General features: G+C 42.3%; 1 protein-coding gene across 1 annotated transcript in view; it reads left to right on the top strand.

Annotated features, from left to right (window-relative positions):
• Nucleotides 1–15,894, top strand: part of MYRIP (myosin VIIA and Rab interacting protein) — a 1,796,584-nt gene extending 1,780,690 nt beyond the window's left edge. Inside the window, exon 17 of the mRNA XM_078663521.1 lies at nt 13,518–15,894. Within this exon, the coding sequence (XP_078519647.1) occupies nt 13,518–13,550 (33 nt within the window). The 3' untranslated portion in view covers nt 13,551–15,894. The remainder of the gene's footprint in view (nt 1–13,517) is intronic.
• Nucleotides 15,895–16,778: the final 884 nt, after the last annotated feature.

The following is a 16,778-nucleotide window of genomic DNA, read 5'->3' on the forward strand; positions in this document are numbered from 1 at the left end:
TGCTGATCTCAAATTGCAGGTCTGATGCTAACGGTGGAACAGTTTTAACATTTCAGGCTTTCAGACTAGTACTGTCAATCAATCATGCAAAACAGCTTAAAGGTTGCTTGATAATCAATAGGGCACAAGGGTAATGCCCAGTGGGCAGATCTGATGTAGTGTGTCTTCACACTAGATCCAGTCTCACTAATCCATTTTGTACCAGATGAAAGGGTTTCATGCCGCCTTCAGGAGGCCTATGTACATGTAAATGGAGGTATGATAGTAATAGTGCACAGATGAAGACCACAATATGGTGAAAGCTTAGCATTAGAGATGGCTTTGCTAAGCATTTCAATGAGAGGTGTGCATTGTTCATCATAAGAACCACTTGAGTAGTGAATGAGTGTGTAGTGTGAACTGAAAACTCTAGCTTCCTAACTTTAGATGGTGGGGTAGGTAGAGAGCTACTTGAATGATAGTTGTGTTATGTTTCGATTATCACAAAGTAAGATTTCTCTGACCAAGCCTTTGAGATAAATGTAGCCTTCCCTCACTCGTCTCTGTATATTGGCACAAAAGGTGGTAATAACTAGGCAGTCAACCTAGTCTCCTAAGTGAATCATGTTCTATGCATTCTCTCCAAAGGTCTGAAAGGCCATCTTGAATGGGTAATAATGTTAACTAAAGTTCATAAGTATAGATCGAAGTGCAAAGAGTAGGGGCGATCCTTGCACAGCACCACTTTAAATTCTTTGGGATTCTGAGGTACAACAAACAAGTTGTATTTATTATCTGTGTGCATCTGTTTAAGAGATTACAGTTGCCTCTAAGGCTTTTCCAGTAATACCAATGTCATACTGGAGGCGACCCCGTAGTATGGTATGCAAAACAGCGTTATACACTGCAGAGAGCCGCACTAATTTATTGATGAAGGTTTATTTTCTTTTCTTCTAGGATTCTCAGCATCTTCTCATGTGGATCGATGAGTGTTGATTCTGTGTCCCTATTTAGTCAAAAACATTATGTTTTCATGTAGGAGGGAAAATTAATCTGTATATTGCTGCAGTTGACTTAACATATAAAGTGGCCTACAGTCCCAAACACCATTTCGTAACATTAAAACTAGAGTTCTGGTCTGACTACTAGAAAATGTTCTAGCTTTCTGGACAATTTCCTACTAAAAATGGAGGCCATCATCTTACATTGTGATTACGTTTTGCTCTCATGCTTATGATAAATGGTGGGGTACCAGAATACTGTTTTTGTCACAATAATGTCTGACATAAATATTGGGTCCTTAACATAGTCTACAAAAATATCCCCCCATTGGAATTAATAATAGTAAATCTACACCCAATGTGATGATACTTCTCTCCAGCGATACTTATACCTGTGATATTCTGACACATAGCTATGATGGTAAAAAGGCAGTGTGCATTCACTCATTAGCCTTCTGCTGTGAACCGATGCGTAATAGAGAATGGCAGCTGAGTCACTCTCATAAAGGCTGATATGCCAGAAGTATTTCAATGACAATTAAACGACATCCACAGACATGAATCAAATCAGCTTAAATCTCATTAAATCACAATTCAGTTCAAGAGGGTCTGAATCTTCCAAATCGGGATCAAATTATGAAGATTAATTTGCACTTGTTTGCAATCTTTTCATCGGGCATTTTTAAAGCAATTCACATATTCCAAATTTGCAATTCTATAAAACATTCTGCTATGTTTGCAGCATGCATTAATCAGATAATTAATTTCATTCAAACTTTCTGAATTTCATTTTCTTGTACTGTTATTGTAATGATGGAATTATTTAGTTACCAATGACCGTCTAAATATGATATGTGTGCGTCAACAGGCATTCATTAGAGCTCTGTTGAACTATTCCAGACACAGGTTTTACACAGTGCCTGGATGAAAGCAAGTATGGCGATAAGAGATGTGCCATGATTTTCCTCTCGTGTCTAAACTGAGAAACTTGGAATATTTATTTACCTTATCTCAGCACCTTGCATCTGGTATGCACTGCTACCCACTTTGACCTTGGGCCGGGATAAGCTGGCTTCATCAGTGCCAGTGCTTCAAAGAGCAATAACACGGCTGCTGTGATGAACGTTTGATACAAGCACTTTAATGTCTCACTGATATTGGTAAAATCAGAAAATTTTGATTAATTTGAATTCTTAATATTTTAAATTCTACATATGTTTGTCAGCACCTCATGTGAATGAGTAGGTCGCAAGATTAGTGGCCGTTTAGTCATACTTATGATAGCCAAAGTCACTCGTACCCCTTCTCTTGTGAATATCCAATCTAAACTTGACTCGTGATTAATCCCAGACACACACAGGGCTCTGTTATTTGCAAAGCCAGACTCGCTCAAATCTCGGTCTGCTCTGTGTTATAACAAAGTCACGTGTGATTACGGGCCCGATTCACAGAACTAACTTAAGACAAAATCCTAAACTTACTTCCACTTTGGTATTCACAGAAGGCACTTACTCATTTTGGTATTCACAGAAGGCACTTACTCATTTCGGTATTCACAGAAGTTAGGACTCCTAACTTTAGGACTCCTAACTGCCTTCTGTGAATACCAAAAGTCTTAAAATTAGGATTTTTCTCAATTTAGTAGTAGTAAAGTTAGGAGTCCTAACTTTAGGACTCCTAAATGCCTTTTGTGAATACCGAAAGTCTTAAAATTAGGATTTTTCTCCACTTTACTACTACTAAACTGAGAAAAATCCTAATTTTAAGACTTTCGGTATTCACAGAAGGAATTTAGGAGTCCTAGAGTTAGGAGTCCTAACTTTACTGCTCCTAAACTGAGAAACATCCTAATTTTAAGACTTTCAGTATTCACAGAAGGCAGTTAGGAGTCCTAAAGTTAGGACTCCTAACTTCTGTGAATACCGAAATGAGTAAGTGTCTTCTGTGAATACCAAAATGAGTAAGTACCTTCTGTGAATATGAAAATGGTAGTAAGTTTAGGATTCAGTCTTAAGTTAGTTCTGTGAATCGGGCCCTACGTTCTTATGGCCAGTCTCCTACAGCCACCATCTCCTGATAAAACAAAGCCTTGATCGGAGTTCTGCAGACTGATCCGAAGCGCTGCTCTCTACAAGTGCCTCTTGTGCCCAGAGCTCTGCTTTTGATTTTGAACATGAGCAATCAGAGCTCTACTACTCCTGTTGAACAGACTTTAAGCAGACGCTTCGTCTAGTAATAGCCAGCCCACTTTAAGAACAAATACCTGCTATACCCCAGGCCAAGTCAGATTCCTGCAGAAGCGGCTTGCACGGATCGGGGGCAGGTGGGGATTGGGGCATGGGGGGTATGGGGAGGTGTTAAAAAAGGGGGGAAAAGTCCCCCCTTGCCGTGCCTCTCCTCCATCGTCCCTCCATCTTGTCCCCAGGGCAGTGTTCCAGGAACAAGAAGCACCCAGGCTGAGGCTCCCCTGAGCGTTGTGTTTGGTCTGAGCGCTGTGGTTTGGTGCTCAGCCATGGAATGGGAGCCTGGGCATGTTCTCCACCCAGGCTGTAATGCAGCCTGGGTGGAAAACATACAAAGTGTGCATGACTGTTTGGCCGGTCCGAGACGGCCGGCCAAACACTCATTCGCACTTAGGGAGTGCAAACCTCACCTCCCCTTCCTCTGTCAGCAAATCAGCCCCGACCGAACACAAAGCTGCCGCAGGATAGAATAAATAAAATGATAATAACCTCAAGTTATTATCATTTTTCCTTTATTTTACCACTGCAAAGCATTGGGGCGACGCTCCTCCGCCTTAACGGAGGAGCCGCCACTACTGGATCCCTGCCTTTTGTGCTAGAGAGATACAAACATATTTATTACAGGCGTTACTCCTGATAAGAGAGAGGTCCACACAGAGCTCTGTTTTAGGAAAACGCAGACTCACCCTAAGCTCTTACTCTGACACTACTCATATACACACAGATTTCTACTACTCATATTAACTAGTTCCTTCCCGTCTCTGCTCCTGGGGATATGCACATTCAGCCACAGTAACACTCCTGATAATATTTGAACACTTTCATCACAGTGCCCACACCCATCAGAGCTCTGGCGCTGACAATATCCAGACTGCCTCTCAACCTCATACAAATCGCACTTCCTCGGAGCTTCCTTCATTTTAATTCCAGACTGACTCTGAACTCTTCTGCTAACAATACACAGGTTCGCTTCATTTCAGTGTCTTATTAAATTCACATACTCACTGAGCTCTGCTGCTGATAATGTTTACAATCTCTCACAGGTCTGTTTATGTTAATACCCAGGCTGATTCTAAGATGTCATTCTGAAATGACCCAGACTTGATTACAGTCCTGCTTTGCATTAAACCTAGCCATACTCAGAGATCTGCTTCTCACATGATTGACTCCAGGACACTGCTCCAAAAAATGCCCACACTCACCAGTGGTTCAGCGATTGTCTCAGAACTTTACTCCTGCCTTCAATTCACTGAACTATTAACTCTACTCTTCATAATACCTGACCATATCTGTTCCATAGTCCCTGATAGTTTCAGGATTAATCAACGTTCCACTCCCCTGAATAACCAGGCTCCACAAAGTTCACTAACATTTCTTGACCATGCCAACCCAACTAATGGAGACCTACTCTGAACTCTGCTGTTTATGATAAAGCCTCGCACAGAACCTTTTTGGGGATTACACCCACTTACTTAGAGCTTTATCTAGGATAAATATGTCTCTCAGCCAGAACACTGCTCATGGTGACACAACATTGACACAAAACCAGTTCCTGGTAATTCCCATACCTTCCTAGAGCTCTGCGCCTGATGATATACAACACAGTACAAGCTCTGATAATGCTCAGACACATTGAGAGATCTATTCTCATTAATACCCAGGCCAATTCAAGCCCTGCTCCTGATAATGTCTAGACTCATACTGGGAGTAGTTCTTGATAATATCACATCTCAGTCAGAGCTCCACTGGCTATAATGCCCAGATTCAATCAGCTGTGCTATTTAGCTATACCTCAGCATCTAATGACCATGCTTTCTAAGAGCACTGCATTGTATAATAATGGATGTCTATCAGAGCTCTGCTCCTGGTAATATTCACATTCACTCGAAACTCTTCCCACATGCGTTAAGAGATCTACTTTCACTAATACTCTCATTCACCAAGTGATCTTTTTGTATAACCAAACTCATTCAACTACGCTCTAAATAATAATGAGATCATCTCAAATTTAATCTCCTATTAGCTTTACTCCCTCAGAGCTCTGTCTGATAAAGTTGAGTCCCACTTACAGCTTTTCTCTTACTAATACTCATACTAACTGAGATCTGCTCTTGGCGGGTAACATATAGGATTATAGGTGGTGAACACTGAACTACAGGGATGTTTTTCACCTAGGGGTTCTGAGTGGCATCATATAGACGAGAGCAAAGTTTCAGTTGTCTAAGAAGTCACTCCGAGTTCCCAAGTGGATAACATCCTTGTAATTCTGTTTTTACTCATATATCATTTTTGTGTTATGTAAGGCCCCCAAAATGATCTGCCCCTGTTTTCGATTGCTACGCAGTGGTGAGGAGATATGGGGGAGCCATATATAAGAAGGGACACAAAACCGTACCTGCTCTCCTTGACCAACCCCCACCACCTTCCCTGCCTTCCTTTCCCCCACTGCAGCTGTGGCTTCTACTTTTAAAGTAGACAAGCAAAGCTGCACTGATAAGCTGTCTGAGAGGCCCATCAGCCTTTATGACTTCACAATAGTGAGTAAACAGTTTTGCTATCGACTCTTACAATGTAATAGCTTTGGGTTATGTGATTCAGAAACTGAACTAAAGGCTAGAGGCTCTCTATGAGAGCCATACATAAAAATCTAACTTGAGTGCTGTTTCTGATAATTTCCAGATTTGCTGAATGTTTGGCACCTCATAGTAACCAGGCTGCCTCATCAGTCTACTCATGGTTATATTCAGTCAATTAAAGGTCTTAATCAGAAAACAGACTAAGAGCTCTACTCATACCAATACCATGAAACTGTCATATGTGTGCTCCCAGTGATAGCCAATGTTCTTTACAGAATAGGCAGGCTGTTGGTGAATTTGGCTCTTGTCTTGGCTCCAGGATGACTGGTCTCTGTGCTGTAACGTTGCAGTGCATACCACAGCATTATACTTGGGCTGCAAGGAATTGTCAGAAAGCTGGGGAGGGGAGCACTGGTATCTTCACCTTCGCAACCTTGGTGCCTTCAGTATTTTCTTGGCGAATCCTGCCACTGCTCATGTGCATGAATCATACTATTGAGGCTTCTTCTCTTGCAAGGATGCATATGCATAAGCCCAAAGAATGTAAGCATAGGGAGTATTCGGGTCTCTTATAGTGGAAGAGCCAGAGGTTTCCTTTCCTTCATTTGCACTCCATGCATACTAGTAAGTACTGGGTAAATCTAGAGGATTCCCAAGTTTCATTGGTGTTTAGATGACCCTAGAGTCAAAAGGATTCAGGATTCAAAATACTTTATTCGGTTAAAAAGACAAGAATAACCATAAAAGTAGCATAAAGAAAATACAGTTTACACGGGAGTCATGTATTCGTTATTTAAAATACATATGTACAATAAGGAGATTAATTCATTAAGATCGATTTACGACATTTAAAAATAGATTTAAAAAAATCACCCAATGAGGCTACCATAAAAACAGTTTCCATTTTCTGGCACTCTAAAAACGCTAAGCGACATCTTCGTATATTTAAGTCTTTGAGAATCGGGATGATAAGTTTCTTTCGAGAAAAAGTATAAAATTTACAAAAGAATAAGATATGAATATCAGACTGTGGGGAGACATCATCACATGGGCAAAAGGGTAATTCTTTCAACCAACAATTCATCACGGGAAAAGACAAGACTCTAAAAACAATATTGAGTCTAAACCGGGTTAAAAGGAAACGTTCATGATTAGACATATATAAGGACAAGTATGGCTGTAATTTATCTCCGCATAAAATATCCTGGTGGGCAGAGACAGTCTTTTTTCTTGCCTCCTCTAAATGTCTTTTGTCCCTAAGATGGGCAATACACAAATTTTTCAAGTCTCTTCTCGATATGTATGCCATAGTTGGTGGGTCCTCAAAGTATTGAACACAATTTATTTCACTGAGAAAGTTCTTGACATAACATATCCATTTGGAATCATTGATATTGTCCAATACTAAAACGTCCTTTAAAATAGCCCGATTAACCAGACATTCATCATTTGTCCACACCCTATGCCAGAGAAGGATTGGCTGAATCTTTATCGTGTCAGTAACATAAATTACTCCCAATTCAACATGGCATATCATAGTTGCAGTACTTTCAGGTACAGACAGGATGTGGCGTAAAAATTTATTTTCCATGGTTTGAATTGTGCTAATATTTGAGTAACCCCACAGCCCTGATCCATAGGTGGCTACTGCTAAGCAGGATGCCCTATAAATAGTTAAAATCTCTTTTATGGGTTTTTTCCCTAATTTTCTCATAAAACATTTTAAGGCCATAATAGTTTTGGAAAACAGCAAAGATCTAGCCTGGATTGCACTAGTCCATGAGCCACTTTCGTGAAACAGAAATCCCAAATAGGGAAAAGTGGAGGTCTTTTCCAGGGGATTGGAATTTATAAAAATGGGTTTCAAATGCTTGTTTGATCTTGACCCTAGAGTCATTGCTGGCATCCATTTGTCCTGCTGGAGCATCATGCTGAACAGCAACATCTGTACTGTTCTTGCACTGTTCTTCCAGGACATCTCGGTCGTTCCTGTGAGAGACAATTCCTCTGTAAGATCTGACGGAATTGGAGAGTGTTTAGTAGAGGCATTGCTTCCACACAGGCCTAAATAAGGCTTTAATAATAAATAGTATAATGAACAGAAAAGCTATCTGTTTATCTGTCCCCATAATAAATTACATCTCAGTACTGTAATCATTTTTATTTAATTTATTTATAAGGTGCATAGATGACAACAATCCAGTTTCAAAGTTCATATTATTAATTATAACAACGCAGTGCTGGGGGTTAATAATTTGGAGGAGCAGTGGGGTGGACACACACTCACCTCCACTCATTAGTACACACTGTAGGAAACTGGGTCTGTATATACTATACCAAAGTAAGGTATAGTGTGCACAGAGTCCAGGGAGTCTCCAGAGGTATAGCAGAGGACAAATTAGGTAGGTACTAACAGTTCTCTCTGTGGTAGTGTGGGCGAGCAGTTAGGCTTATCCAGAGGGTGTGTTAAGAATTTACTGTATTCACTCAATCAAGACTGATGGCACACACTCAGAGACTAAATCCAGATCAATTAGGTAAGTATAAAAAAGGTATACGTATGTTTTACTTTTAGAACCAAGTAGTACTCGACACAAGTAAGTAAAATATACTCTCAAATGCAAGACTTCACAAGGAAAATGCAGCTGTGGTTGAATTTGCAAACGTTACAGGTTGGTGTTCATTCAAAAGCAATTTACTTTACACAATAATTACTTTCAGAATACTTTTAGATTACTTTGACTACTGGAGTGGTATCCCTAGATACCACAGCGAGGGATCTCACAACACAAGGTAATAAAGACTTTTCTTGGTTTAAGTTATACTGACTTTTTCTTCCATCCAAAACAACAATTCAACACTTAGAACATTTCAGGCCCAAAACTTATAACATGGGTTCCTATGAGAGAAAAATGGTTATCGGTTTCCCAGGTTAGTAAACGTCTCATGGGTGGGAGATTTGGGGGTTAGGATCAAGGTTCCCCAAGGTCTAGGTAGATACTCAAGTTGCACCACCAGCGGCACTGGGGTGACCGGGTCAGAGTGCAGGGGCTCAATTTTAGCCATTGGGGCTAAGGGGGTCTTCAGTAAGGGACTGCTTATGAACAGGCCACTCGGGTGTAGGCGCAAAGCTCCTGGGGTTAGGTTCAGCACTGTAGGGGCCAACGATCTCCCAGGAGCTGCACCACCAGCCGCACTGGGGCACCGGGTGCAGGGTGCCAAGAAGACATCAACGGCCCTGTGATTCTCAACGGAGACCTTTGGTTCGGCAAAGTTGCTACAGGCTCCAGCATGTAGACTTCCTGAAAGCGACCACCAGCTGGAGAGATAAGTTGGAATCTTGGGGAATTCCTGGACACTGTTGGTTAGGCCACCCAAGGCAATTGGTCATCGGGTGCAGGGGTTTCTTTTGGAGTCTGGTTTCTTCACCAGCTCCAGTCACAGTCGGTGCGGACCCTTCAGGTTGAGGCTGCTGGCATCACCTTGAAGCTTGAGGGAGGTCAGGGATCACCAGATCCCAGGTCAGGATCGCTGGGGAGACGTCCTTATGGTGTTGTGCCACTCGAGTGCGGGGCAGTTCCACCGGGCTCTGGGGGTTGCTGGCCATGCCGGTTTCTTCACTGTAGGCAGGTTAAAGCAAGGACAGGCAGGTATGGCTGGGGCAAAAGCAGTTGGTGTCACCTTCTTCCTGGATCAGCACGGCTCTTCAGTCCTCCTTTCCTCTTCAAATCTGAGACAGCAAGGTTTGGGGTTGCCCCTAAATACTAAATTTAGTGGTGTTAAAGGTGTGTGCAGGTCAAGACCAATGGGTCCTTTCCTTGGTCCCCCCCATTAAGCCACCCCCCAGTGGGAGAGAGCATGATCCTCTCCCTAATTGGCTGAGTCCCCTTATCTTCAATATGGAGGGGACTGAGATGTATGCTTCAACTAGTCTCCCCCACCTGAGGAGTGGGGTTGGCCAAGGTGGGCACAGTTCTCTTCCAAGCTAGGTTTTCCTGCTGATTCTCCCGCTCAAAGTGGGGGCCATAACCGGTGGGAGCCAGTTGCTAGGGGGAGCAAAATGCAGGGACAGCTTCCAAACGCCGCAGGCCTTTGAAGCTTCCCTTTCATGGACCCAACCAATCCTGGGGGGATCATGACACCTCTGCACAAGATGGGCTTTGTTTCTGGATCCAGAGAGCAGAGGCCCTCTACCCAGAGGTCCAGAAACCTGTCTGGTGGTTGCGAATCGCGGGCAGCCATTCAGGAACCACAACAGGGCTGGTCATTTTTCAGAGGACATCTTTAAGATGCCCTCTGAGTGCATTTTACATTCAATCCCACACAGGCATCAGTGGGGGTATAATGTGCTGAGACGTTTGCTACCAGACTACCCAGGTTTTAGTAAAGCCATTATGGAGCTGTGGAGTTCGTAATGACCAACTCACAGAACATATACTCTTTATGGCTTTACTACACTTACAATGTCTAAGAATGGACTTAGGCACTGTAGGGGTACAGGGCTCATACCACTGTACCCTCACCTGAGGGCTAGTGCACCCGGCTACAGGAGTGGCTTACCTAGGCTTCAGGCAGTGTGTTGTAGGTATGGCACACAGGGATGTGTGCCATGTGGACTCTTAACTTTTCTCTGCACCACAACATGCAGCCTGCAATGCCAGTGTGTGTGTGTTTAGGTACAGGGCCCTTCAAGAGTGGCACAATAGGTGCTGCAACCCTTAGAGACCTTCCCTGGTCACAGTGCCCTTGGTACCCATGGTACCATTTACAAGGGACCTACCTGTGGCCAAAGATGTGTCAATTGTGAATACAAGGGTACACTCTGGGGAAAGACCACAGCCCTGGGAGTCTGATTGGCAGGGACCCAGGGCACATCAAGTGAGGTTACATCAGTTGTCAGGCAAAACGTAGGGGGCTAACATAACACCACCCCCACTTGAAAGAGAATGAGACTAACCTTAACCAAGATAGCCTTCATAGTCTAAGTGGAAAAATCAGGAAAGGCCATCTGCATTGGCATGGGCAGTCCTAGGTCTCTGTTCCACTGTGAAGTCCTTTCCCTGTAGGGATAAGGACCACCTGAAAACATTGGGTTTTCTCCTTTCATCTGCATCAGCCATCTGAGAGATCTGTACTCAGTTTGAACTAGGAAGTGAATATAAACAGGAATGGTCTCTGCTTCTTAAGGAAACAAACCAGAGCAACGCCCTCCTTCTCAATGACTCTCCCAATGCTGTTCCCATGGGAGTCACTTTCTGCTTATGGAAGTAACATGTTGGTCTTGTCCATCATCAATGGCTTGAGATAGGACCACTCCTGACCCTAGCTCATAGGCATCAGTTTGCACTGTGAACGGCTTGGAGTAATCTGGAGCCTTGAGAATAGGTGCTGAGCACATTGCCTCTTTTAAGGTGTCAAAGGCCTTTTGGCAGCCAACTGCTCAGTTCACTTTCATGGGCATCTTGTTGGAGTTGAATTCTGTGAGGGAGTCACAATGGACCCATATCCCTTCATAAACCTCCTATAGTGCCCAGTCAAGCCAAGGAATGCCCTAACTTGGGTCTGGGTTGTTGAAGCTTCCCAATCCAGAATCATCTGGATTTTGGGTTGAAGGGGTTGGACTTTGCCTCCAACCTCAAGGTTGTCCAAGTACACAACAGTTCCCTGCCCTATGTGGCACTTGGATGCCTTGATTCCCCAGGTAATCTTGCCAGAAAGTGCTAAACACAGCAATATCATCAAGATAAGCTACACTAAAGCCTTCCAACCCAGCAAGGACTTGATTCACCAACCTTTGGAAGGTGATAGGGGCATTCTTTAGACCAAAGGGCATCACAGTGAATTTGAAGTGCCCATCAGGGGTGGAGAATGCTGTCTTTTATTTTTCTCCAGGGGCCATGCCAATCTGCCCTGCAGTTATGACAAAGGTACTTAGCAGCCCCCAACATATCTCTCACTACATCAGCTCTTGGCATGGGGTGTGCATCTGTCTTGGTGACAGCATTGAGGCGTCTGCAGTCCAAACAAAACCTAATTTCTCTCTTTCCACCATGGGGATGAGATTTGGGGACTAGGATAACTGGGCTGGCCCAGGAACTCACAGAAGGCTCAATGACCCCCCACTCCAGCATCTTGCTGACTTCAGCCTTGATGCATTCCTTGACTTTGTCAGACTGGCAATAGATTTTTGTTTTGAAATGGAAGCTGTCTCCAGTGTCCACAGCATGGGTACACCAGGGAGTCTGACCAGGTGTCAAGGAAAAGAGCTGTGCATTCTGTTGCAGAACCTGTCTGTAATCATCTTGCTGTTGGGCAGAGAGGATGTCTGAGTAGAGACAACTCCATCTACTGATCCATCTTGGGGGCTGTAGGAGAGGTCAGGGAGATGTTCACTCTGTTTCCGGATCCGCATCAGTAACCATCAACATGGTTATATCAGCCCTGTTACAACGGAGGAGTTTGAGGCCGTTCATATATATCACCCTTTTGGGGACCTGCTAGTGCCCAGGTCTACCAAATAAGTGACCTCACTCTATTTTTCCAAGATAGGGTAAGGGCAACTCCATTTGTCTTGGAGTGCCCTTGGTGCCACTGGCTCCGAATTCCATACTTGTTGCCCTGTTTGGAATTCTACCAGTGCTGGTCTTTGGTCGTACCAGAGCTTCTGGAGCTGCTGGCTAGGGCCAAGTTGTTTGGCTGTTTTCTGCATGTACTCTGCCATCCTGAAATGAAGGCATAGTACCTTGTCCACCACATCTTGCTTTGGTACATAATGGGGTCTCTCCCATCCTTCCCTCACAAGACAGAAGTTCATAGGGTGAAAACCATACTCCCTTCTGAGGAACCTCCCTGTCGGCAAAAAGCAGGCGGTTGGCAGGAGAGAGAAGCAGGAAGGAGCTGCAGAAGTTGGGGAGGGAAGGGGAAAATTGAAGATTATGCTGCTAACTTTCTTTGGCTAGCCTGTTAAGGGGCAGCCAGAAAGAAGGACCTTCCCTAAGTGGAGTGGGGTCAGTGAGATTTACTCATCCCACCACACTCTGTGATGATTTGGGAAATGGTGATGTTTGGCGTCATTGATAGTCAGCTTTGGGCACTTCAGGGCTTAAACCTGAAGCACTCAGGGCTAACTCTCAGTGACATTCCACCTCATCATGAAGGGGGGCAGGACACTCATAGGGGTTTGACGGACTGATGATTTCAGTGCCCTCAGGGCTGCGAGTTCTTCAGCCTGGCAAACCTCGGCTCAGACTGCCAGGCACCTGTACATTAGCAATTGTAAAGTGTCTAGCTAGCTGACTCTGATCTGGTGGTTGGCGGTCAGGCTGACCCTTGCTCGGTCTGATAGACATTCATTATGCTTTATAAAAGTGGGAGGGGCACCAGCAACAATGAACATTATCCTCCGAAATTGACTAATTCCCACATGAGAGGGGCAGTTTAGGGCATGCTCATGCACAAAGCTGTTTAACAGGCTGATTATATTGATGTTTGTTATACATTCTTTAGCTATCCACTAATTGTCAAGTTTTAAAATACACAGTGATATTTAAAGAAATTATTACATTACTCCGTTATCAGCACTTTAGCCTTTAAAGAAATGTGATCTAGTAACTGTTCAACAATCAAGCCTTTAATCGATTGTTTCTTTCTGAAAAACTGTATTTCATTGAGTCAAATAACGGTCTAATATTTTTTAATCTTTCTTTCGGTTTTTGCAGGAACCAACAAGAAGAGCCTCTTTAATGTATTAAAATTCTGGATCAACACTGCCAATGATACACTGCCTAAGGCTGTACACAAGAGTGCCTTTATTGTTTATTAAACAGCCATTATATGTCCTACTGGAAAAGAAATTCTTGAGAACCCACAATGCCCCAGTAACCGGGCCTTGATCAGATACCTCACTGAGAAACCTGTCCAAGTCTTCAGCATTGTGGTTTGCTGTTTGAAACTCTGCCTTAATTTCTCAAGAGACTCCAAAAAGGATGTTCAGTTTCAAAAGCACGGCTTCACGTTTTCAGATGCACTTTTAATTTTATTCGATTCTTATCCAGTATGTGGTCTTAAAATCCAGTATGTTTTTGTATGCTGATTCAGTTACAATCATGTTACTAATTTGTAAGTAAAAGAAACACCATTTTTCTATTTTTAAAGTGTTCGACCTCGGTCTTTCATCATGCATCATGTGTTCATTGATCAATAAGCAAGTATTGATCAATAAGCAAGTATTGATTTCAAGAAAATGTTATGTTCTTGGCACTGTAAGTGGAATGTTTGGTTGAGAGGGCCTTATAAGTAATGATATACTGGAGTTTGCTGCTGAGCATAAATAGATGTGTTTTTTAAAAGGCTAATTAAAATGTCTCTTCTTCACACAACATTATCTTATAATGTAAGGTGGCATAACACATATTATCTCATACATTAGGTCAAACTATTCTATTTAGGCTGTGAGACACATACAATGCATAAATGACGATTCAAAACAATCAATAAAATCTACTCTTTGGAATTTTTGGTTTCCATGCTACCTAATAGGACCACGCTTTGAAACTGAGAGCGAATAAAAAATAATGAAGTATTATAATTCTGCAAAATAAAGACATTCATCAAGATTCAAGGTGGAGAACAGTTGTTTGTCTACCTATTTTCAGATTTTAATATTACCATTCAGTGGTTAATGTCCTCCATCTCTGTACTAGTCCAGCATGCCAGATGTAGGTTGCCAGGGTCTTGTGGGCACTGCCAACTCAAACAGAAGGCAGCCTTGGGATAACAGACCTTCATATGAATGGAGATTGCTGCCGTGGCACGTCATTATTTGAAGGGTCAAACATGACAGTGGCCACAGTACTTATTACCTGAAAGAGACAAGACCTGGGCCACCAGCCGCCAAAGATACTGACCTACATGACAACGGAGTTACTGCAAGGAAACTCTTTGTGCCCGGTTCACAACTATTGTGCTGAGATATACTCTAGTAGTAACTTCTGCTTTGCTTATGAATTCCAGAAGTAAGATACAAAAATTGACATACTCCTGGGCCCTGATTCACAACGATTTTGACATGAGTAGGTGTGATTTGCCCAGGTATCGCACCTAAAGTTCAGGAGTAAGCCAAGAGCACTTTGCAACACTGGAAAATGTTTGTAAATTGGCCTCCAGAATTCGGGAGTAGTACAAAAGTAAGACACACCCACTCCTAGTAAATATTTTGTGAATTGGGGCCTGCAAGTCTGCTTTACACATGAAACTATATTTCTAAATCTTCAGCGCTCTATTGCTCCAGGACCATGGCACATTTTATTGAACTACAAAATAATTGAATATATTTAATTTACGCCCCTCTCCACCTGAAACATTCGCCTAATTTGTGCCTACAGAGAATATGTTTTACAAGGTTCTCTTGCTGACTTGCTCTCTCTTACAGCCTGTTCATGTACTGTCTGCTTTCAGTACCTACTTTCCAATTCTCCAGGCATAGGTCATTACTTGCCATAAAATGCTACTGATGATGGTCTGCATATTCGTCTGATCGTAAGATTTGCTAGTATTATGTAATATTAAACATAAATGGAATGATTTCAATAGATTAAATATTTGCCTTTTGTTCTAGTGGTGTGTTCTAACATATAAATCAAGAGCAAAGTGTGTAATAAAATGTTCTCCCATAAGAAGCATGAAAAGAAACCAATGTTGTCTTGCAATGTAAAAATTATTTAGTCTTCTTCAACAGATGTGTAACGTGTAAGCATTGCAAAAAATCTCTACTATAGTCTTTACATTTTTACAAAAGGTTTACTTGTGCCAAAAACTTGCAAATTGTTAATTTACTGTTAAAATGTACGAAATTATGATTAGAGATATTTTCTCATCCACTGATTTAATTATTTAGTTTTAATATTTATATCAAGATTATTTTTTTTATAAATGGACACAAATGTCTAGAAAAAAACAAAGCTATTGTAAAGATATGTCGCACGAATAGTGAAGGAAAGTTAAATGTGTTTTTATGTTTTCCAAAGTGAGAGAAAAAAAAGTAATTGGTGAGCAAGAAAGTTTTATGATCCATTCATTAAAAATTCTAACATTCTACGTTTGTGCGTTTAGTTATGTGTTTTTCAACTTTTGATTATGAGATCCAAAAACGTATAATAGGACAAACATTGGACTAAATTGTGGGCAATCTTTACAGTTGCTGTATTCAGAGTACCAGCTGCGGCTTACACTCTCACACTATTTCAAGTCCGGATTTATCTGCTTGAATCATAATCCCTCTTGTGCCACCCTGTTGGTAAATTGCATTTTCTGTGCATGTTCTGGTGTTAGAGCTCACGGAGCTCTTGGAGCCACTGCCCCCTCCCCCTTCACCCGAAAGGACTGCTGGTCACGTGCAGATCTTTGCAACGTGGAAGGGGGGGAGAGGGGAGTGTTTAACAGTGGCATCCCACAGCAAAAGACAAGAAGAGTAAGTGACCACAATGAAGATAGTCATTACAATGAAGATAGTAATTTTTAGGTCTCGCCTAGCGGTGCATCGGCCACAAACCCCATTAAAAAAAAGTACGTTAGGAAGAATTGCTTCTAGGGTGGCAGTGCAACAAGAGTATCCACTTTTAAAATGCAACAGTTATGTCATTTATAATATTGTCAGCTCTTTTGCAGCACCCTCTGTACATACACTGCCCTCTTTGCCCCTTATGCTCAGCAGTGGTAGCCAGTTACATTGGACACTAGTAGATGCTATATTTCCGTTGAGTGAGACAGACTTCGAAGAGGGCTCTTAGAAGGAGAGCCCCTACCCACTCGAATGCTGTGTAAAAATGGGTCAAATAGTTAGTTCATTTTAAAGTTTCACTTGCGCATAAAATTTGCTGAAAAGCCATAGGCTCTGAAAGTGCACTGAAACATTCCTTTCCTTTCTTGATGTGCCCAAAAATCTGGCCCGACCCAAAAGATGACTTTTTTTCTTCTAATTT

The sequence above is a fragment of the Lissotriton helveticus genome, chromosome 10 (genome assembly GCF_964261635.1).
Source record: "Lissotriton helveticus chromosome 10, aLisHel1.1, whole genome shotgun sequence".
Taxonomy (NCBI): domain Eukaryota; kingdom Metazoa; phylum Chordata; class Amphibia; order Caudata; family Salamandridae; genus Lissotriton; species Lissotriton helveticus.